Source organism: Pelecanus crispus, chromosome 20 (assembly GCF_030463565.1).
Source record: "Pelecanus crispus isolate bPelCri1 chromosome 20, bPelCri1.pri, whole genome shotgun sequence".
NCBI lineage: Eukaryota > Metazoa > Chordata > Aves > Pelecaniformes > Pelecanidae > Pelecanus > Pelecanus crispus.
This window is the reverse complement of record NC_134662.1, coordinates 3,481,309-3,502,259: the sequence shown is the minus strand read 5'-3', so window position 1 is coordinate 3,502,259 and position 20,951 is coordinate 3,481,309. Positions and strand designations below refer to the sequence as shown.

The window sequence follows — 20,951 nt, the reverse complement described above, 5'->3', positions numbered from 1 at the left end:
TCAAGCCTGGGATTCAGCTGTTTGGGCAGTGACTTTCTTCTGAGCTCTTCAGGACTGGAGCCAGCGGCTGAGAGAAATACAAATCATGGAAGGAAAAAGGCTCTCAAATGCAGATGCAATTTATTGTTTTTATGTATTCTTACAATACCGGAGCTACAGCAAGAGGGGAGAAAGGAGGCAGCAGGTTTCAGAGGTAGGACAGCAGCAGCAGCAGCAGTGAAGCAGGAGCTGAATGTGTCCTCCTTGGAGCTGGGGCAACCCTCTAGCCCCAGGGCTCGGGCAGAGGGGACCCAGGCATCCGGTGTCACAAATGTAAGGGGCAGGGAGGAGGCTGCTCTTTGGATCCCCCCGATCCAATTGTACTGCTCTCCCCGAAGGGCGGCAGGCATCCCAGCAGCTACCGTCACCTCACTCGGGGCTGTCCTGCTGCCTCCTTTCTAGAGCTGCAGCCACAAGCAGCTTGACAAAGGGGTAAATCGGAGCAACAAAGTGTGGGAGCGCGCACGGTGCCAGCGGGCGCTCCCTAGCTTGCGCGGGGAACAAACACGGTCGAGGCGCAATCTCTGCGCCGAGCCCCCCACTGCCGTAGTTTGGCTTTGCCAGAGAGAAGTCCTTGCCATGTCCATGAGGATTGGTGGAAGATGTTTCCCGGGGAGAAAGGAAGAAAAAGCAGGTGAGCGTGGGGCCCTGAAGCGTGAGTTTTCCAGGGCAGCAGCTGGGGGGAGAGTAGGGTCATGCTGACTTCATGACACTGTTGACCCAGGGAATGTAAGGAGCGATGTGTGTGTAGAAACCCGGCCAGTTGTTATGCCTGTAGGAGAAGATGCCGTAGGCTTTGTTGTTGCAGACGAGTGGATCCCCGGCATCGCCCTGTAAAATGGGGGAGGAGAGAGATCAGTGTTGATTTATGCGGGGTCCCCATGAAAAAGGTGCATTTGCAAAGAACAAGGAGGCTGCAAATACCAGGACAGAGCTTCCCCAGGAGAAGCTTGGGCTCGCAGTGGATGTGGGTAGCTCTGGGTTCAAAAGGAACCATTGGCAGTTTTGTCTGGGACCCAGCACGGGACCCAGCACCACTACAGCTAAGCAAATGCTGAAGCTCAAAGCTTCATTTCTGCCCTTCTGCTGGCTGCAGAGCACTACAAAATGCACTCGGCCCAGCTATGAGATTTAGGGCAAACCCCTCTTTGGCCGAGCTGTTGTCTTGTTGTGCTGCTGCAGACTCCTACGTCCTCTGCTGTGGGAAGACGAGGATCCCCTCGTCCCTTCGGCTTGGCCGAGGGCTGAGCACAGCGTGATGCCTGCGGTCAGCAGGAATGCTGCTGGCCCTCTGAGGGTCTGATCCTTGGAGATCAACACCCTCTTGTGCCAGGACAGCAAGAGAGAGGGACGCTGGTGAGGAGGCACGGAGTGATGGGGATGGCAGGGCGGGGGACGGGGATGGGGGCAAGAATGGGGACAACAAGAAGCAATTTTAGACAGTACCTTTTCAGTGAAGTTTTTTAGCCCAGATCAGGTTTGTGCTCAGCACCTGGCTGAAACCTCCCCTGCAGCCTTCCACTCCCTAAGTCAGAGACTGACCTTTTCAGGTACCCCAGCAGATCCACTGTGGCCACAAATCAAGTTGTCAGCAAGTCCAGGGTAGTGGTTGAGGCAGTCCCTTTGTTTGATGATGGTGACGGTGGCTTCGCGTAACGTGGCAGGGGGTGTTTTGTAGCCCCAGCCGGCTATGCTGCACGCAGTCCCACCAGGGACTTTTGATTTTTCAAAGGAAATGGTCCTAACATAGCTGTTGCTGGTGGCATTGCCTTTCAGCTGGGCAAGGGGACAGAAAACACAGAAATAAGCGCTTGGTCTGCAAAAGCTCTGTGACAAAGGCTGTCCCCTCCCGCTCCAGGGTTACAGCTCAGCCCTGCACGTCAGGCAGACGGGACCATACAGGTGGCTCCAGGCAGGGAGTTACCTTCAGCAAGAGGATGTCATTTCCCTTCTTAGGGTTCATGAAGTCTGGGTGGCAGTGATACTCTTGGACTTCGAACGTTTGCCAGCTTTCCTCTCTCCTCTGGATTGAGTGGGCTCCAAGGATGACAGTCAGAGGTTTGTGTCTGGTAAAATCAAGCACAGTGCAGGTCATTAGCTCTCTCCCGTCTTCCCTGGTAACACTGAGGCGCATCTCCCAGGGGCACGAAAAGGAGAGACTGGCTGGGCTTTAAAGAAGAATGGTGGGAGCGAGGAGCTCTGCCAGTGAATCTACCCAGCCAAGAGCAGAGCAAGTTCCCGGCTGACAGACCGGAGCTCTGCCAGGGTTACTTTACCTCTGGATCTTGAGCTGAGCAGATGTGGTCCAATGCTGCTGCTGTGCACTAAGGTAGTGGGCTGTTGGTCCAGGTTTTGGAAGCCCGTGGCACCAAGGAGGGATTCCTAAATCAGGACCCTGCTCTGGGCCCATGTACCTTTCCTGGCCTCTGCACCGTCTGCAGAAGGGGCTGCCGTAGGAAAATCAGGAGGGGCCCTGGGGATGGGTGGGAGCCCCTCTCAATCTAGCAGGTGGGGCTTGGGCATCCAGGCTCCTGGCTTCTGCTGATCCTTGTTTCTGCTGCTCACGTGCGGGGACTGGCCCTGAGCCTGGGCTACTGGCACCGGGGCAGAGCCGTCAGCCCCGAGGAGTGTGGTAGCTACAGCCAGAGTCATGTGCACCTAGGAGAGCCCTCCTGCCTCCCCACGCCCCAGTTTCTCCAGCTGGAGGGGTGGAAGAGAGCCGGGCAAGCACCTTGCTCGTAAGAGATTATTAATTCTGATACAGTCTTGGAGGTCTTTGGTGGCAGAAAAGGCAAAGCCTGACACCAGCGATCCCTGCTATGCCAGCAGGTCAGCGACAGCAAGGGAAGAAGCCGGTCTGACTTCTCATTGCTGACATCTGGGAAGAATAAAATGAGTCATGGCGGGGGGAATAAACAAATAAAGGTAAGTATCTAAACATGGGCTGGGGAGGGGCACGGGGAAGGATGGCTCGAGGGGGAGCTGTGGCGGTGCGAGCCCCCTCAGCCTTGCCCCGTCCCAGCAGCGCAGCCTGCTCCCCCTGCTAGGGAGAGAGCTTGGCCGCAGCCGTGAAGGAAGTGATTGGAACTGTTGGGCCTCCAGCTAGGAGATGTTACCCGGATCATGGCAGTGCGACAATCTCGTTGCGCCAGGTGCTGTACGAACATAGCAAAAACTTACGCGAAGCACTGAGCCGCTGTCATCACCCAGTTCGGGGCCACTAGGAAGCCTCCGCAGAATTGGTTGTTCTTCCCTTGCAGATAGGCCACGTAGGGTGTGGAGTGGAACTTGGCTTCACGTCCTCCCTCCATCCGATTCCAGGAATAATCTGCAATGGATGGGACTGAGGATGAGGGGATTGGAGGGCGCAGGACGTGCTGTCTGGGGCTCTTCCTTGCCCAGCCCTCTCCCCACCTCCGGGCTGCTCTACTTACTGGCTTTGGCTGGGGGGCACGTCACCAGCAGGAGAGAGAGCAGGAGTTTCTGCAGGTGCTTCATCATAGCGTTCTCTGCGTCAGTGGATCCCTTGGAGGTGAGGCTGCAGCTGGGGTCTCTTCCTGCTCCCAGCAAGGTTTTATAGCCTGAGACTAGACTCCAGGAAACCACAGAAGTCAGACTCATCTGATTAATCTATCTGCAAATTGCACGTCTCAGCAATCTGGGAGGGGAATTCAGTCAGCCTTAGCCTTGGGCATCAACCCACCTTCATCTTGGGCCTGATCTGGGGTATCTGACATCCTTCTAAACCCAGAGCCGATTTTAACCCATTGCCTTTGAGCTGGAAGCTATAGGGAGCATACCCACCTGCATCACTTTGCCTGCCGGTGGGCTCTTCCCTTGCAGCTCATATTTGTTGTTGCGCACTTGCAAACCCTCTTGATTTTTATCATTTTATCAAGATTTCTTTCACTCGATGTACCGGTTCCAGACTGTGCAGCGGCAGTTGAGGACCCTCCTGCTCTTTCTCAGTAGGTGTAGAGCAAAATTGGCATGAGTGCTTTGTAACACCACACTGGGCATGGCTACGTGAGGGCAAGAAGTTGTTACGTCAGCTTTGTGAGCGTGGCCCACAGCAGTGTGACTGCTGCCGGTGCCGTGAGGTCTCTGTTCTGCACCAGCTGCTGACTGAGGGCTTTGCTCTGTACAGCAAAAGACACCAGTTCGAGTGTTTCTTTCCAGATGTAATTGTTCACTGTTGAACTGGGGAGTTGGCTGTCTCTCACCAGCCGGTGTGAGGGAAGACAGGAGGACGCTTCCGTCACCCTGGGGCAGGGGCTCACTTTTACCTCTGGTGTGTTGAGGGTGGATGGAGATGAGGGATGCAGGTTTGGGATTCTGCTCCTTCACTAGCTAGAGATAACCCGACGACAAGGCCCTGAAGGTGGCCTTGTTCCTCTGGGAAGGGTCATGTCCAAGTGCCTCACAGCCAGCGCTGCCCCCACCCTGGCAGGCAGTGATTTATTTTTTTTTTTAATGCCAAACAAGTGCCAGGCGCCTTTCTGCGGTGCACGGCAGGGATCCGTCTTCCCTGGACCAGGCCCCGCGGCAGCTGCTCCTCTTCCTCCGCCAGCCCGCGGTGAGAGGGACCGTACTGGAGGAAGGGCTGGTGACAAATCACTGAACTCGCTCCCCCCAGGATGCCCCCTTGCCTCCCCACTGGCTCCAGCGAAAGGTGGAAGATGAGCATGTCTATGCAATCCCCCCAGCAGCAGTTCCTTCCCTGGCTGTGACGAAACGGGGCTGATACATCCTTACCGCCCTCACTGCCTGCCAGTAAATTTGCTTTCCTGTCTACCCCCAGGGCCACAGGGCAAACCCCATTTTTAAGTTAAAGCTGCCATTCTCGTGCAAAGACTGCAGCAGCTGGAGCTTCAAGGAAAACCCTGACGTGACAAAGATTTGTACTACACAGATAAGCAGTTGCAGCCTTTTCACTCGCAGATTTCCTAGCTGATAGCAGCTGTTAGCAGAAGCCCAAACCATGGACCCTTCTCAGTCTCCCCACGGTGGCATGGGTGCTGAAGGCAAAGGCGATGTCATTTCCCCTTGTTCCAGGCAAGAAAAGGGAGAACGTAAGAGCAGACGTCCAGGGCCGGACTGCAGGCCATCTCCTCCCTCGGAAGAACTGGCTACTGGGAGCCTAGGAAAGACTGAGAACAGGGCATCCCGTTCTCTTGAATTGCACACAGTTTCTGTATGTTTAAAATTCCCCGGCTGGGTTTCCCCACAGCAAACCAGTCTGGTCTCCTCTTGAACTCGCACAGACATCCATCATCCTGCACCAGGGAGTTCTGCAGCTCAGTTATTTACCAATGCACTGTCTCTGCCCCTTGTCATCTCCTCCAGGAAAGCGTCTAGCACTCTCCTGTCTTTACGAGAGACACCATCAGAAACTGGCTGGGACGAAGGAGACCAGGGCTCAGAGTTTAGGCAGGTTGCTTTACGCCCAGTCTGGGCCATGAAAGGAGGGGCTGGTGCCAGGTATTCAGACCCTGGTGCAGGGGCTGTCTGAAAACGGTGCTAGAGCATCCTTTGTGGGGAGGAGAAGTTACCTCTGAGCATCACCCAGCTGAGGGGAGAGTCATAAGCCCTTTTGGTTTTGTGCTACTGCTAGGATAGTCTCTGCTCGTGCTGTACTGCTTGGGCTGGGCTTGCCTTCCTGAGAGGGACAGAAACGTGCCAGCAAGCTCCAAGGCAGACAGCTCCCAGCTAGGACTCACCCTTGCCTTCTCCAGGGACAGAGTTGGGCTCTCCCACTGTAGTTGGCATGGGAGGAAAGGAGGAAGGGACATGGAGTCAGGTGCTTTTGTGAACCCAGCTCCGTTACCAACCCTTTCAGTACAATCCTTTCAGAGACTGCACCCATGTCTCTACCCACGACATCATGTTGCTGTTCAGGAGGAGATGGAGGACTGTGGCTGCTGGGGAACGGCAGAGGCACAGACCGAAAGCACTGGTGTGCAACAGCTGGGACTGTGAGTACGTCTCTGGGATCCCAAAGCCCCATCCCTGGGATCTCGGCCGCCACCTGCCCTACGCCTAAGGGGGAACAGAAACAGCCCAATCCACAAAAAGTCCAGCTCCCTTCGCCTGCCGGAGCCTTCTACAGCTAAGACAGCTGAAAAGATTAGCCTGCTTTCCCCTGTGACCCAGCCTGCTGTCTTGGCTGCCCTATGTCCTAGGTGCAACATCACCCAGGCACGAGGTCCCTGCAGAGGGGACAGTCATTACTTCGCAGGGAATGGCAGCTTTTGACCCCTGCTACCTGCTGACACACCACATCCTGGCTGCCAGCTGCTCCCAGGGTGGTGACATTGCTGAAGTTGGTGAACGGAGCGCGTGCACATCACTTTTCCCAGCCCGTTTCTACCTGGGCAGTTTCTATTCCTGCAACGCGCTCATCCCCATCACCCCAGGAAGGGCAACTGCAGCTCTTGTCCTCCAAGTCTGCCAGCAATTCAGTGGCTGCAGAGCCACAGCTGCCTCTGTCCCAACAGGCTGACCTCTCGCTTCGACCAGCTAGACCCTCCCTCGCTTCTCCCTGGGGCAAGGTACAAGAAAGAAGACGTACACCGGGGACATGCAGCTCTGCGTTTACTGTGGGTGCTTTAAGTGCAACAAGATTCAAGCAGGGAGGGGGTTCTCGCTGAAGGAAATGGGGTCTGTTGTAGCACAGCCTTTTTCTGGTGCCATCTGGGACGATGCCTGCTTCTGCCAGGGTGATTTAAGATGGCCCTGAACTGGCTGCCCGCCATGGGCAGGGAATGGGACAGCCAGCAGCCTCAGAGCAGAAAGAAGGGGACCCTTGTGAGCACTGATCAGGTCACTTGGGTTCCCAAGGAGAGAGGAGGGAGCCAAACCTTCAGCAGGGGCAGGAAGGAAACCAGTGCAGTCTCCAGGGCTGCACCAATGCTGGAGCGAGTGCCGCTGCTGCTACTTCTCCAGAATTTTTTTGATCCAGGGCAGGTAGTTGAAGATGCGGGTGTAGACCCCGGGCGCGTTGCTGCGCCCGAAGGAAACGATGCCTTGTGCCACCTTATTGCATACCAGGGGCCCACCAGAATCTCCCTGAGGACAGATGAGACTAGTTTTAGAGGCCTCTTCCCTGTGGGAACAGGCTTCACCTTCGTCCCTCCCTGCCCAGGCACTGCCAGCAGCGCCGTGTCTCTGCTCCTGCCCCGCATGCCCACCGTGCTGGAGGAGCTGTCCGGAGCAGGTGAGTTGGGGCTCTACCCCGGGACTGCGCATGGATGGTGGTGTCAGGGCACGCAAAGAGCTAGTCCACGTGGAAGCTATAAATCCAATGCTTGTCACCTCTCCTGGGAACCAGCTAAGTCTGTGCCAGCAGAAACCCCTGCTCCCAGAAAACCCGCCTGCCCTGCGGCCAAGCCCCCAGCCCGTCGGCAGCCCATACCTTGCTGGAGTCCCTGAGCTTGTGGAAGCTGCCGGCACAGACCATGCCCTTGTTGAGATGTGGATAGAATTGGATGCATTTCCTGTGGCTGTAGGTGGAGACTTTGGTTTCAAAGAGCTTGCCGGTCAACCAGCCTTCATCGGTCAGGCCCCACCCGGCTATGCTGCACCTGGTGCCCGCGGAGAGGCCGCTGCTGGTCTTGGGCAGTGGAATGGTCTTGACGTAGGCATTGAGAGTGGCCTTTTCTGTCAGCTGGGAGAAAGCAAGGTTTTTGGAGCAGGCTATAAGCAGAACAGCTGAAGGACACTTTGTGCGGAGAGGCAGGGGAGGTCTAGCAGGACACACAGCACTGCAAGCTCTGGTGAGCTGCTGTGAATAGGGCATGCAGCTCCAAGCCCTGCCCACGGTTCCATCCCAGGTCCCTCCCGTTCCTGCCTGCCTCCAGCACTCATGGGCAGAAGCAGCTGATGGTTTGCAGAAGGAGCTAACAGCAAGAACGTGCTCTGGTAGACCCACAGCCCCACTCTGCCCGCCAACCCACTGCAGGCCTGCCTTGCCTTGAGCAGCATGATGTCGTTAGAGAAGGTGTCGTGGTTGTATTCAGGGTGCTGGTGGTATTGGAGAACTTCCCGTTTCTGCTGGGTCCTTTCTCGTTGGTAGACGTTGTGAGCCCCCAGGATGACTGTGACATTCCTGGCCATGGCAGCAGAGGGGAGAAGAAGGAAAACAGGTTGGGTCTCACCCACATCCCTCCCCTTTTGCAGGCAGGTGGGGAGCGCGGCTCGGCACAGGAGGAAGAGGAACCTACTCCAATATTACTCCAGTGATGGACCTCACAGGTTAGGGGAGGAAGAAAGGGATAAAGCCCCTGTACGAAGTACTCACCCCATGCAGTGTGCAGCTGTCATCACCCAGTCAGGGGCCACCAGGAAGCCTCCGCAGGCAAAATTCCCAACCTGCAGGTATGCCATGTAAGGGTGGGAGTGGGGCTGAGCCTCATGGCCCCCCACAATCTGAGCCTGTAGAGCACCTGCAAGACACCCCACCGCAGGATGAGCCGGCGGCCGCTGAGGCCGGAGCCCAGACCAGCAGCCTCCCTCGCGGCAGCTCGCGGCACCCCAGCTTACTGGCGCTGGCCCACGGGCAGGAAAGCAGCAGCAGCAGGGCCAGCAGTGGCTGGGGCTGGCACATCTCTTCCCACAGCTGGACGCTCCTTCCAAGATGCGTGGAAGTCTGAGTCTCCGTGTGTCCCAGGGCTGGTTTTATACCCTTGGGGCCAGCTGTACCCAGCAGCCAGGAAACCATGTGTGATGGCCTGATTGCGCTAATCGGAGTCGTGCAGCATCCCTGCAGGTCTATCTGCATCTCCGCTGCCCGGCCTGTTCACATGGCCCACGTGCCCCGAGGCTGTGATTGATGTGATAGAGCAGGACAGAAAGGCCAGGGCAGAGAGAGCGTCATACGCCACAGCCCCAGAGCCTCAGGGGTGCTGAGGAGAGGTGTCCTAGGGTATTTTCGAGGTGTGATTTAGCATTTCTCCCACAGTTTGGCTGCGGGACAAATCATGTCCATCTGCTTCGAAGCATGGTGTCTTTGAGCTCTGGAAATCAGGCTGTCTCGTACTGTACCTTCAGTAGCTTACGCCACTTGCTCCTGGGGGTGGTCAGGTCACTTCATGCTTTGTTGGCAAGCATAATGACTGCAGATGTTCTTTCCCCTCTATGGTTTCCCCTCTGAAGCTGGTCTGGCCGCTGGCACATCTGTTCAAACAGGACCAGGGGAAACCGTCATCTACCCTACTCTGGATTCTCTGCTCTCTTCCTTCCCTGCCCTGAAGTTGCCTGCAAACCAGGCTGCTATTGCTGTCTTCAGCTTGTCCCTAGCAAAGTGAGATTTGGTTAAATGCTAAACTGAGCACCACTCCTGCTGTACTCGTCCCTTCCTGGCCTTGTGGTCCTGACCAGAAATCACCATTGGGCTGCCCCAGGTGAACCTGTTTCAAAGAGGTGACCAAATCTTTGCGTCAAGGGCACGGACCTGAGGCTCAGGACACCTCTCTTCTTCCCATTCCTGGCTCTCACACTGCCTTAGCTGGTGGCTGTCCACACTTTCCTCCCGATCTTTGGGCCTCCAATTGCCTCAGCGTGTCCTGTGACGGGAGCTGAGCTTGTCCTTTGCGTGAAGAGCTGCCGGTCTCAGGCTGCAGCCTCGAGGGAGCTGTGCCATACAGTCCTGTGGTGTTCAAAGTTGTCCTTCCTGTCTGCGCTTCCTAGCCCTTATCTACCTTAATTTTCCCCACTGCCGGCTTGTCCCAGTTTGCTGCGTTGTTTCTCGCTCCCTGGGGCTTGCGGGCAGTTGTGTGCCCGCAGCAAAGCGTAAATCTGTTAGGGTTAATGCTGTGTGACGCGTCTGCTCCGCTCAGGGAGGGATTGCACGTTGCACACTGGAAGGACATCTTTTCCGTGCTCACAGACTTTCAACAACTCTTGACTCTGCTCCAGCACAAGAGCACCCGAGGGGCTGGGGACAGCTGAACTGGAGCCGTGTTGGTGCCGAACTGGAGCCGTGCGGCTTCTCTGCTGCCATAAGGACAGAAGCTGTCATGAGAGCACAGCCAGATTCTGCACTCCTCCTGCACCCAGCCTCATCCCTCCTCTTTTGACTGTTGGTCAGGATTAAACCTTCCCTCAGATGCTCTCCAGAAATGTTCTCTGAGCCCTGAAGCCCAGCCCTTTTCCTTGCTTTGCCCCACCGGCACCAAAGTCCGGCTTAGGGGCAAACCAGCAGGCGATTGCCCGGCCACGGCCACTGCTTATCCCCAGAGGCCATGGTTATGTGACGAGGGACAGAGCCCAGGAGCGTGGCAGTGCCGCTGCCTCGTGTGAGCACTTGCAAGGTAGGGCAGCCAGGTCTCTGGGCAGCGTGCTGGTTGCCAAAGCTGGAGCAGCGCTCTCCTCTCCTCTCCCGCCCAGTGAAGCTGTGGGCAGCTGCTAGCAAAGCAGCAACTCCAAAACACCTTCCTCTACCATGCAGATGAACAATTTGCTACTGAAAGGATGGGGAGAGCTGGGGAGGTAGGGGGTAATACCTCCTTTTAATCCCTGGAGTACTTTCAACCCTGTTCAGCTAGGCAGGAATCCTCCCAGAAGCTCTGGCTGCGGTCACTACAGATTCTCTGCAGGCATCTGGTTTAAATAAGCTAATTTGGGCTTGTGACTGCAGCCAGGAACCGACGAAAAAACACAACAGACAAAGGCGATAGAACAATTAGCACTCCGAGACTTCAATGCCACCCACCCCCTTTCCCCCCAAATCCTTGGTCCTGCTATGGGAGATTTTTTTCTACCCAGAGAACCCTGTTTGTGTGCCCATTCCCTGGGCCACTTTCTGCCAACGCTCCTCCGGGGCCGGCATGTCGCATGAGGCTTGCTTTAATCCTAAATCACCATCTCTGGAGCAGTCTCTGGTTACCAGTCCTAACGTCGGTCTGTGACAAGTGATTTCAACTCGGCTGTGCCCGCCCAAAACATGATACCAGCTTTGCTTCCTGCTGCCTGTGATTTCAGGTTAAAAAAGCACATACAGCTCCAAGGCTTCCAGCAGAGGAGAGTGGGTCAGGAGGAAGACCTGTCCTAAACCCGCTTTGGCACGCAGTAAGCGTGCTGCTTCGTGGCAGTCGTGCCCTGCGTGGGCAGCGCTGCCAGGCCGGGCACAACCACCGTGCTTGGGTGCTGTCGTCGCTCTGTCCGCAGCATGCCCTGCGAGCCGCTGCTGTGTTGATTTTGCCATCTCAGATAAGATGCCCTCCGGCGCCCTGCTCAGGGGTCAGAGAGGCCCAACGCTCGTCTTTCCCAGCCCTTCATCCCCTATCTGCTTGGGCCAGCCCTTGTTGGCAGCCAGGGCTCAAAGCTGGGGACTCTGGGCAAGCTGACAGCAGGGTGCCCGTGCTGGGGGCACATGGGCAAGCTGATGGGGCAAGTGTCCCAGGAGGGCACCTGGGAGGCAGTGGGGCTGATCTACCATCAGTCTGCATTGCTGGGAGGAGGGCATCTGAGGGAAAGCTGCGGTATGAGAACGGAAAACCCCTGAAACAGTTCCTGGAAATAAAATCAGAGTACGTGTGTAGGTATAACCAAACCGACAGATCGCTATATCCCTCCCTTTCTGCCCAGAGCAGGCTCTAGCACATCAGAAGAGCCACCGGGCTCGTGGTAGGGCTGTACTAACTCGGGCAGGGAGCTCTGGGAGCACAGGCTGTCCTTCATGCTAGCCCTTGGGCACCGGGGCTTTTGTTCGATTAAAACCTCACTCCCAAATACAGGGCTCCCACTGCACGCCGCTCCCTCGTTTCTCTCTGTGAGCAGCAGCCCTCTCCGTGAGTCTGCATCCTGCAGTAACCTTGTGCAAAGGTCTGGCTTTCTCCTTGATCCCAGTGAAAGCTCCGAGCGCAGATGCCCGGGGCCCTTTGAGTTCACTCATTGCTCTGTAAGAGCCGGTGGGCCAGCAGCGCCGGGGCCAGGCTACGCTGCAGACAGCAGCAACCAGACAGCCGTTCTCCGCCCCAAACCGCTTATTATTCTTATGTATAATAAGCAGGGAGGAGAAACGGCAGGTGGAGGAAATGATGCACAGGATGGCAAGCAGCAAGGCTTGGAATAAATTTACGCTCTCCAGACACCGCGCAGCAGCACCGGCCCTGCTGCCAGCAGACACGTTGTCCCTGCCCCAGCCAGGCAGCGCTAACTGCAGGGAGGTGCGTTGCTTGTCCTTCCTCTACAGCGCTCAGATTAGATTTCAAACCAGCCCGATTTCCTCTGCGTGGAGCTTGGCACCACACCCCTGCCAGCCCCTCCTTGCCCGGACGAAATGGCTCTCAGCTCTGAGCCCTCGGCGACCGGTCTGGCGGTGGGCTAGGCCCTGTCCCAGAGGGTGCAAAGCAGGATTGATGAGCTCACACGAGGGATTTTGTGGGTCCTGCACAGGGGACCCTGGGTCAGAGGCTCCGGCCAGGTCTCCGGAGCAGCCTCATGGCCTCGGTCACGCCATGCCGACCGCGGCTGGCCATGCCACGCTGAGTGGGGGTGGTGGGAGCACTGTGCAGCTCCCTCCCTCCTGGGGACGTGCCTGCTCACTGGAGCCGTGGTTACGGGGCAGAAGATGCTAGAGCAAAGCTGAGCTTGCCCCAGGCACAGCAGGAGACGACGCTGGGCACGGCGTTTGGAGACCAGGCACTGGTCCAGCTTCTCCAACCCCTCTGAGCTACCCAGGCCAAAATCCAGCCCCAGGGAGGGGAGGGATTGCTTCTCTGGCAATTGCCAGTGGCTGTCAGGAGCTGCATGAAATGCCACACTCTAAAGAAGCAGCAAGACTCAGGAGTTTGCATTTGTGGCATGCTCGCTCTGGAGGGATGCTGAGGGATGAGCTCCCATCCTACAGGCACCGAGCACTGGAAACGCTCGGTGCCTTTCACTGCAGATCAGCCAAAAGGTCAAAATCTCAACCCTGTCGCAAAGGAGGGAAAGGTGTGACACCGTGGGAGACAGGGTCTGGGCTGGCCCACAGATGATGTGTTTTAGTGGGATGATTTCCAAGTAATTATCTTTGGTTTGGGGGGTGGGGAGGGTTATCTTATGTAGATGTTTGCTTTCTGTTTAATGTTTTTGCACTGAGGAAATGCAAATTTCTAAAGAAAAGCCACTTAAAGGAAAAAAAAAACAACAAAACTTTGCCATTTAAGGTCATTAGTGTGGTCTAAAGGAGATGATCCCGAAACTTTCTCTTTCATGTTCTTGTTTTCCTTCAAATCCAGAGATGCACTGCAGAGGCCCTTTTCCTACAGAGCCCCACCATCGCCACCACCCAATTTCAATGAACGGATGCCCAGGCGCAACAGCTGTGCCTGGGACAATTCTCCGAGCGCTGTGAAGGGCCAGGTCCAGGGTTTGGTGTCAGCCCAAGTCAGAGGGGCCTTGCTGGCTCTTCCCAGCTCCTCTGGGGCCAGAAGCATGCTGCCACGCTGGGGACTGGGACGTGCCGCTGGAAAGACGACCGCCTGCTGCTGCACAGTAGAAGAGACCAAAGCTAGGAAATGCAACCAACCAACTGCCGGGAGCGATCAGTCATTTTTAAACCAGCACCACTCCACCCTTCCTGGGCAGAAAAACACCTGCGGGCGAATGGATGCCGCGGCTGATGCTGGGCTGTGCTGGGGCCACGCGGCGGGGACAGGATGGGTGGGTAGGGAGGTGGGGAGGGAGCCGCGTGGGACAGAGGTGGGGATGCCAGCTGGCCCTGAGCCAGCCTCAGGCTTGCCTGGCTTGGCCCACCAGGCAGAGTTCTCCACAGAGCTTCACCCAGGGATTTTTTTTTTTTTTTTTTTTTGAATTAGAATGTCTGAAAATACATGTTTTAATCAGGACTGTGCAGCAGCACAGCAGGAAAACCTCAACAGAAATTATCGATATTTTATCTTGCATTTGTAGCTTGCTGTCTTTCCCCCACGGCTGTTATTGTCTCCGCACAATCCGGAGCTGGACGCCCTCCTGGGAGCAGGCAGTCTCAGGGCAGGAGTGACCGGGCACAACCTGGGGAGCCGGGCTCCAGGCTGCTCCTGCCCTGCTGCTCTCTGGGCGTCCCTGCCTGCAGACAAACTCTTCCCGCCGGGGCCGAGGTGCTTTTGCCTTCCCGTCGGCCTTGGCAGGAGCAGGCTGTGCAGGGCTCCAGGGCTTCTGCTGCTGAGGTGCCCCAGCTCGGCGTCCGTGAAGATGTGCGACGGTCACAGTTCTGGCAGAGGGGTCAGGGGGCTGGAGCTGGCCCCCACACCTCCCCTGCTCCTTCCAAGCCCAGCACTCAGCAGCTATCAGGCAGTTTCAAGTAGATTGTGGTCTTGATCTGAAGGAAAGAGCTGAGAAACATTGCAGGATGGGGTGTCGCTCCCCCACCCCCCTTCATTTCAGAGAAAGAACATCTGAACTGAAACAGCAGCAAAGGAGAAGTACCAAGATAAAGCTCAGCCTGCGTCTGTGCAGATAGCAATGGGGAGCCGCTGCAGAACAACAGGAACTCTCCCTCGTGCGGGTGCCCGGCCGACGGGGAGCCTTGTTTGCCCCCAGCCATGGAGCTGGGGACTCCCTGCCTTGGGTCTGGCGGCAGCAGCTCCCAGGGGGATGCGGGGCCGGATTTGTGCCAGCCAGCGAGGCCCCACTCCGCTGAGCTGATTGCACGGAGTGGAGGGGACCCAAATCTCCCCAAATCCCCCGGGCTGTGGGACTGTGCCCCGACTTGCCGTGGGATGGGAGCGGTGTTCGGGGTGCGTGGTGGCTTGCCGTGAGGCAAGGGGCTCGGCAGGCTGTCGGGGGGCAGAAGTGAGAAAGCGCTGGAAGGGCAGCAGCAAGGGCTGGGACGCAGCTCGGGCGGCTTCCCGGAGCTGGTGTCCCTCACGACGTGCTGTGGAACCGCAGCGTGCCTCCAGTCTCCTCCGCTGTGGAAAGGCCAAACAAGCCGGGTGCTAGGACTGAGCAGGGAACAAGGTTTTGTCTCACTGGAAGAGCTCTTGACAAAATAACCAGCCCTGCCTTTTAGGCAGCGCCTGATGTGCTTGTGGAAGGGGCGTTAGGAAGAGCCTGTGGTGTCTTGCTGGTCCAGAGGACCTGGCACCCCATGGGTGAGTGAGCTGAGCTGTCCCAGCTGCTCATCTGCCTCAAGCCCTCCCGTTATCAAAAGCATTTGCCTCCCCCTTGCCCCACATTCTCCGCAGATCTCCCGACAAAGAGCTCGTTCCTGCCAGGTATCTCTTTCCTGAGACTGCTCGCGTGCTGCCAGCTATTTAAGCAGCTACTTAGGGCCCCTGACAAGGCAAATTTCTCCATCCTCTGATCTTTAAGGATGTCCCACCAGTTCTGTCCTGAGCAGACACATTAGCTGGAGGCTCAGCCTGAAGCGAGAATAAAGCAGAGACGATGTGCAAGGATCACGCTGACCCTTTTGGTTCCAGCGCTCTGCCGGGAGCATCCGCCCAGGCCGTTTGGGAGCGCGCGCTTTGTGCTGAATGCGCAACCTTGCACTCCTCTCCTCTGGATTGCGCTGCGCTCACCGCCCAGCCTTCCTGCTGATTTCCGCTCCTTCAATCTTGGGGTCATCTGCTGACTTTATCAGCATGACTTTCTTTCCATGCTGCTGATAGAAAAGCCCAAAACACCAGTCAAAAGGGTGAACGTGGAGGATGGAGCCCTCAGCTTTTCATGAGAACCATGAGTCCTGCTTGCACACGACTTCCTGCAGCAGGAACCTCCTTTGCCTTTTCCAGTTGTCTATGCTGTGATCCAGGCTGGGATCCCTCCATTCACGAAGTAATGGATGGACTCCCAGGACAACTAACTCCCTGCTTGCTGTGCTGATGGAAGAAATCACCGCTCTTTGCTCTCAACCATGGCTTTGTGCCAGCCTGGAGTGAGAACACAGGTAAAAGCAGAAAGCAGGGCACAGCTTCTGCTGTGATCCTGAGTTAAAAGGTGCTCTGTCTTTCTTTTCTCTGTGCCTCTTTGCAGCTGGTTGGGTGGGGTCCATCCTGCACAGAAATGTGGTTGATGTTGTAACTTCCCTTTTTCCACTCTGGTAGGTAGAAGTCTCACTTATTTCACACAAGGAGCCCTCCCCACTACCTACTCTGCGCTGGGCCTCAGACAAGCAGCTGGAGAGCACTGCTAGCTGCTGAACCTCCCTCCAGCAGCGAGAGCCTCGGGCCAGTCATGACAGGTGAGTCATAAGGCAAATTCAACAGCAGTGGTTGGGAATAGCACGTTGCAAGACTTTGTCTCCAGTCAAGTTTTGCAGGTGCAGGGAATAGGTCAATGATAGACATTAACATTACGATCACGTCCGCACTGCCAGGTTGTGGTCTCAGTGCAGCCCCTTGCGCCTTCTGCAATCCCAGGCAAGAGGCAGCAGCTTTGTGCTTCTGTTTCCCTGTCTGTGACCCGGACAAGGCGAAGATCCTGACCCATCTCTAGCAGGTGCTTGGAGAGCTGAAGGCGCAGGGTGCAGTGGCAGGGCACACGCAGGGCTTTGACCAGCTGGTTTCCTTTGAACGGGGTGGAGCGGAGCTTCAGACACACAGGTGCCCGGACTCGCTGCGCTGGCAGGGCAGGACTTGGGTGGATGTGTCCCGAGAGACTGGCGGGAGCTGGGCCCACGGAGGAGCCCAAAGGGGTGCGAGCATGGAGCTTGCTCCTGGAGGAGGCTGTATCTGGGCATGAGTGGTGCACAGGGCAGTCGACGAAGAGGCAGTTGCTCTCTGCCAGGCTCGGGGGTGAATTTAACACCACGAAAGGCAAAGCACTTAGTGTCTCAGGCCGTCTGGGTGCTCCTACTAGCACTTGGCTTTGTTCAGCCCAACAGACCCTACCCATCAAGGTGGGAGGTGTTATCCCATTCGACCCAGCCTGCCCTGACTCCAAGAGGGGTCTGGCACATTATTTCATTCATGTCCCACCTTCACAACCACAACAAAGCCAGGCACTTACTGAGAAATGATGATAGCTGTTAGAAACGATGTCAATACTCTAGCTCACAACAGGAAATTTTGTTAAACAACAGGAAGCCCATGCTCATGGGTGGACTTACAAAACATCTCACCTTCCTCTCCCCTTGCTCTTTCAGTGGCACCGGGCTGGCAGACAGGGCTCTAACTCTCATCTCCACGCTGGGTAGGGCTGCTGGGCTCAGAGCCAGTCCTGCGTGGCAGAGCCTCAGAGCTGTCTCCAGCCCTGAAACAGAGGGTCTGCTCTGCTCCAAACCCTACCTTAACCCTTGTTCCATCGTGCATCCCGTGGCTGCTGACCTAGGCTCAGAAGATGGATGGTCCAGAGCTGAGCTGGCTGGTGAATCGCTCCCTTCCCCTTACACTGGGCTCTACTCAATACCCTGAGCTCAGACTTGACCTGCTCGACAGGAAAGGTTCCTGCCTGCAGCTGGCTGCCATGAGGAATGTGAACATCATCCTGCAGCACTACAACTTCACGGGCAAGCTGACCAACCGGCAGTCTGGGGATGAGGGCATGGGTCTCATCCGCACAACCTTTGCCATCATCAGCTGCATCATCATTGTGGAGAACCTGCTCGTGCTGCTGGCCATCCTGCGGTGTCTGCGAGCCCGCCGCTGGGTGTACTCCTGCATTGCCAGCATCACCGTGAGTGACCTGCTTGCAGGGATTGCCTACCTTTCTAATCTCTGCCTCTCGGGCAAGAAGACCTTCCAGCTTTCACCTCAGCTCTGGTTCCTGCGGGAAGGCATCCTCTTCATCGCGCTGGCTGCCTCCACCTTCAGCTTGCTTGTGACTGCCATTGAGCGCTACAGTGCCATGGTAAGGCCGATTGCTGAGAATGAAGCCAGCAAGACCCTGCGCTTACGCAGCCTGATCGTTTCCTGCTGGCTGCTGGCCTTCGTCATCGGACTGCTTCCACTGCTGGGCTGGAACTGCCTCTGCGACTTCAATGCCTGCTCTGTCCTCCTGCCTCTCTACTCCAAGAACTACATCCTTTTCTCCGTAGTCATGTTCAGCATCATCCTCCTGGGGATCATCGGCCTCTACATCTCCATCTTCCAGCTGGTCCAGGCCAGTTCTAAGCAAACCAGTTCCCGGCACAGCCGCAAACGGTCCCTGCGCTTGCTCAAGACTGTGCTGATGATCCTGGGCGCCTTCATTATCTGCTGGAGCCCCCTCTTCGTCCTGTTGCTCTTTGATGTCTTCTGTGAGACCCAGGCCTGCACACACCTCCACAGCATGGACTGGACCTTGGCTCTGGCCATGCTTAACTCAGGTGTTAACCCCGTCATTTACTCCCTCCGGAGCGTGGAGGTGCGCCGTGCTGTGGGAAGCCTGCTGTGCTGCTGCTGTGTCAGGGTTGGGCTTTGCAAGCCTGGAAACTGCTTGGTCATCACAGACATCAACTCTGGCTCATCCACGGAGAGCTCCCTGCGCTACCGGGAGAGCTTCCACAGCTCTGTAGCCCTGAATGCCCGGCCCAGAGCACCTCTCTCCAGCAACTCCAGCATGATGAGCAATCTCCCCAGCTTCTGAGAGGCCACGGGGAGAGCAAGAGATGCCAGACAGCCCACCGGGACCTCATGCTGTGGTCCTGGCCTGGCAGAACTGTAGCCTACACGCAGCTCAGGCTGACCGGGTGCAGCCCCACCCCTGCTGTTGACCGTGGCCAGGCTTTCCAGCCCCTTCAGACTGGGATGTTGCTTCCGTGTGGGTGCAGCACAGGGACAGGCATTGCTCCTAGGATGGGAGTGAAAGATACGGGCACATTTTGGGACAGATGCTCTGCTGAAACAACGGCTGTGCCTCGGTTATAAGTGGACCCTGCTCTGTGAGTGCATGTATATAGATGCCATACCTGCCCTGATGAGGGCATTTTGCCCCGGGGCACAATGAGGAATAGGGTGGGTATCCCCAACCGGACCACCCCCAACCCCTTGGGATCAGCCTGGGCTGGCAGTGCTGCCCCTGCATGCCACGCAGGGCTGGAGGCGATACCTGAGTCTTCTCCTGCAGTTTACAGCCTTCTGGAACTGCTGTGATGGGCATGGCTGCTGGACAGCATGCAGGCTTGATGTCTTGCCGCAGAGTCAAGAACAACTGGGTTTGCAAGTGGAAGTGTATGCAGCTGTGGGGCAGCTCAGAGGCCCCTGGCCAGGAACCAAGTGCTCACCTGTAGCGCAGCACAAACCAGCCAGGGGATGGCAGGGGGCTGCAGCAACAGCCCAGTCCCTCACCGGAGCGCAGAGGCTGGGCATTGTGCCTGGGCAAACGCTGTGACAGTGCTTACGGCCTGGCAGCAAGAAGTAAGAAAGAGCCCTGCTATGCCTCTGGGCATGGGGCTGCACCTCCAGCGACAGCCCTGGCACCTCCACGGGCAGCAGGAGGTACCCACGGTGACCGGGGAGTCTGGTGCCGTCCTGCACGGCAGAGCTGCCTGCTCCCATCTGGCTGAACCTCTCGGGTAACATATGCCTGTACGGCAGAGGGTTCGCAGCACTGTGGCCTCCCAGAGAGGTGGGTCATGCTCCGGCAAATCTGCCAAGTCCTAAGGTCCTCACACAGGGGAAGGTGCCCACTGTGGTGGGCACTGGAAGGTTGAGCAGCAGCTTCTAGCTGGCTTTGCATTCTGTTGTCTCTGCTGGGGTTTGGCTCACACCTGAATAGAAGCAGCAGGAATTGTTTCTTCTTCCTTTTTGGGCCAAAAAGGCTGCATCCTTCCAGAAACCTTTTTGAAAACAGTGTTTGCAAAAGAACAGATTTGCGAGAATAATTTCAACAGCCTGGAACAGAGTCATCACCCGGCAAGAGTGGGGTGGAGCCTGCCCCAAGCCCTTCTGAAGTTCAGCACAGCTGGCGAAAGGAATGGAGGGCTCTGATCCTAGGATGTTTGTTCTCCAAATATAGTAGCGCTTAGAAGAGGGTCACCTGTGCTCTGCCAGGGCAATGTTCTGAGGGTCTCCGACCTCCCATGAACTGGGCAGCGTCAACAGCAGAGGAGGCCCCCAGGAGCCTGGGCTCACAGGAGTCGCATAGGGATTTTCCCTGCTGCCCCAGGGCTGAGCACTGCTGCCCTGGCCCCTCTGAATGCCATGCCATCTCTCCCCTGAGCTGGCAGTCCGGTGGCTGTGGCCTCCGGCCCTGTCAGTTTGCTGGCTGGTGTCTCTGAAGTGGCAGGAGAGATCCCAAGCTGCTGCAACGTCACGGGCAGGAAGCTTAAGAGGCTGCAAAGTTGTGCATGGACGCAGCCCAGCTGGCAGCAGAAACATTTCCGCGGGCAGGCAGAGCTGTGCTGCGTGAGGTTGGTGGGGGGGACTGCTCCCGGGGCACGGCTGGCTGGGGCCAGCAGAGGCTTTTGCAGGGCTTGGAGAGCTTTGCAGCAGGGCTGGGGCCGTGACGGGTCAAGCAGCACCCAAGGAACCAACAGCATGCGCAGAACGCCTGCTTGCGCAGGGCTGGGGGCACGCCACCGCCCACCTGCCAGGCCTGCAGGGTGCAGGAATTCACTGGGGCCAGGCTTCATCCCTGGTACCAAGAGGATTGTTCTGTGCTAGGGAAAGTGGCTGGCTCCAAAATAGCCCCAATTCCTGCCTGGGTATGATCGAGATGCAGTGGGGCCCAGAAGGCACTGCCAGCTTGCACCTCAGACTCCTGCTCTTCTATTCCCTAACCACGTGAAAAATCACAGCAGCACCCAAACGCCTCCTCTCACCATACAAGGAGGCCAAAGCCACCCAAGCCCTGCGGAGGAGAAGCTCCTGGCGACTTAAAACCCACTGGCCGCGCCCCTCAGCAGGAGGGGCTGAGCTTCCAGCCCATGGCAATAAATCTAGGTGATAAGAAAGACCCTGCTTGATTTGCTATGATTTTATCTGCCTGCAGGTCAGGTACCCGCTGGCTGGTCCCATTGGCAAGGGGCCTGCTCAGGGCAGAGCGGGAGGTCTGATACCGCCAAG

The 20,951-nt window shown here is 56.9% G+C and overlaps 3 protein-coding genes across 3 annotated transcripts; 1 reads left to right on the top strand and 2 right to left on the bottom strand.

Annotated features, from left to right (window-relative positions):
- Window positions 1-732: 732 nt before the first annotated feature.
- Window positions 733-3,557, bottom strand: LOC104033377 (granzyme E). Its single transcript, XM_009486003.2, has 5 exons — window positions 3,474-3,557; window positions 3,220-3,367; window positions 1,964-2,105; window positions 1,582-1,815; window positions 733-870 (listed from the first exon to the last, which is right to left on the bottom strand). The coding sequence occupies exons 1-5, from the start codon at window positions 3,538-3,540 to the stop codon at window positions 733-735; spliced, it is 729 nt and encodes a 242-aa protein (XP_009484278.2). The 5' UTR covers window positions 3,541-3,557.
- Window positions 3,558-6,651: 3,094 nt separating this feature from the next.
- On the bottom strand, window positions 6,652-8,644 carry LOC104033376 (mast cell protease 1A). The gene is made up of 5 exons (XM_009486002.2): window positions 8,581-8,644; window positions 8,339-8,483; window positions 8,011-8,146; window positions 7,454-7,705; window positions 6,652-7,107 (listed from the first exon to the last, which is right to left on the bottom strand). The coding sequence occupies exons 1-5, from the start codon at window positions 8,642-8,644 to the stop codon at window positions 6,973-6,975; spliced, it is 732 nt and encodes a 243-aa protein (XP_009484277.2). The 3' UTR covers window positions 6,652-6,972.
- An 8,490-nt stretch (window positions 8,645-17,134) lies between these two features.
- S1PR4 (sphingosine-1-phosphate receptor 4) lies at window positions 17,135-19,382 on the top strand. The gene has a single exon (XM_009486004.2). The coding sequence runs from the start codon at window positions 17,305-17,307 to the stop codon at window positions 18,529-18,531; it is 1,227 nt and encodes a 408-aa protein (XP_009484279.1). The 5' UTR covers window positions 17,135-17,304; the 3' UTR covers window positions 18,532-19,382.
- Window positions 19,383-20,951: the final 1,569 nt, after the last annotated feature.

Coding starts and splice junctions, on each gene's coding strand:
- LOC104033377 (XM_009486003.2), bottom strand. CDS start 3,540: ATGATGAAGCACCTGCAGAAACTCCTGCTCTCTCTCCTGCTGGTGACG. Junction 2,106..3,219: donor ACAGCGGCTCAGTGCTTCGC/GTAAGTTTTTGC, acceptor TGATTTTACCAG/ACACAAACCTCTGACTGTCA. Junction 1,816..1,963: donor ATGACATCCTCTTGCTGAAG/GTAACTCCCTGC, acceptor CCCCTTGCCCAG/CTGAAAGGCAATGCCACCAG.
- LOC104033376 (XM_009486002.2), bottom strand. CDS start 8,644: ATGTGCCAGCCCCAGCCACTGCTGGCCCTGCTGCTGCTGCTTTCCTGC. Junction 7,706..8,010: donor ACGACATCATGCTGCTCAAG/GCAAGGCAGGCC, acceptor GCTTTCTCCCAG/CTGACAGAAAAGGCCACTCT. Junction 7,108..7,453: donor AGCTCAGGGACTCCAGCAAG/GTATGGGCTGCC, acceptor ATCTGTCCTCAG/GGAGATTCTGGTGGGCCCCT.
- S1PR4 (XM_009486004.2), top strand. CDS start 17,305: ATGGATGGTCCAGAGCTGAGCTGGCTGGTGAATCGCTCCCTTCCCCTT.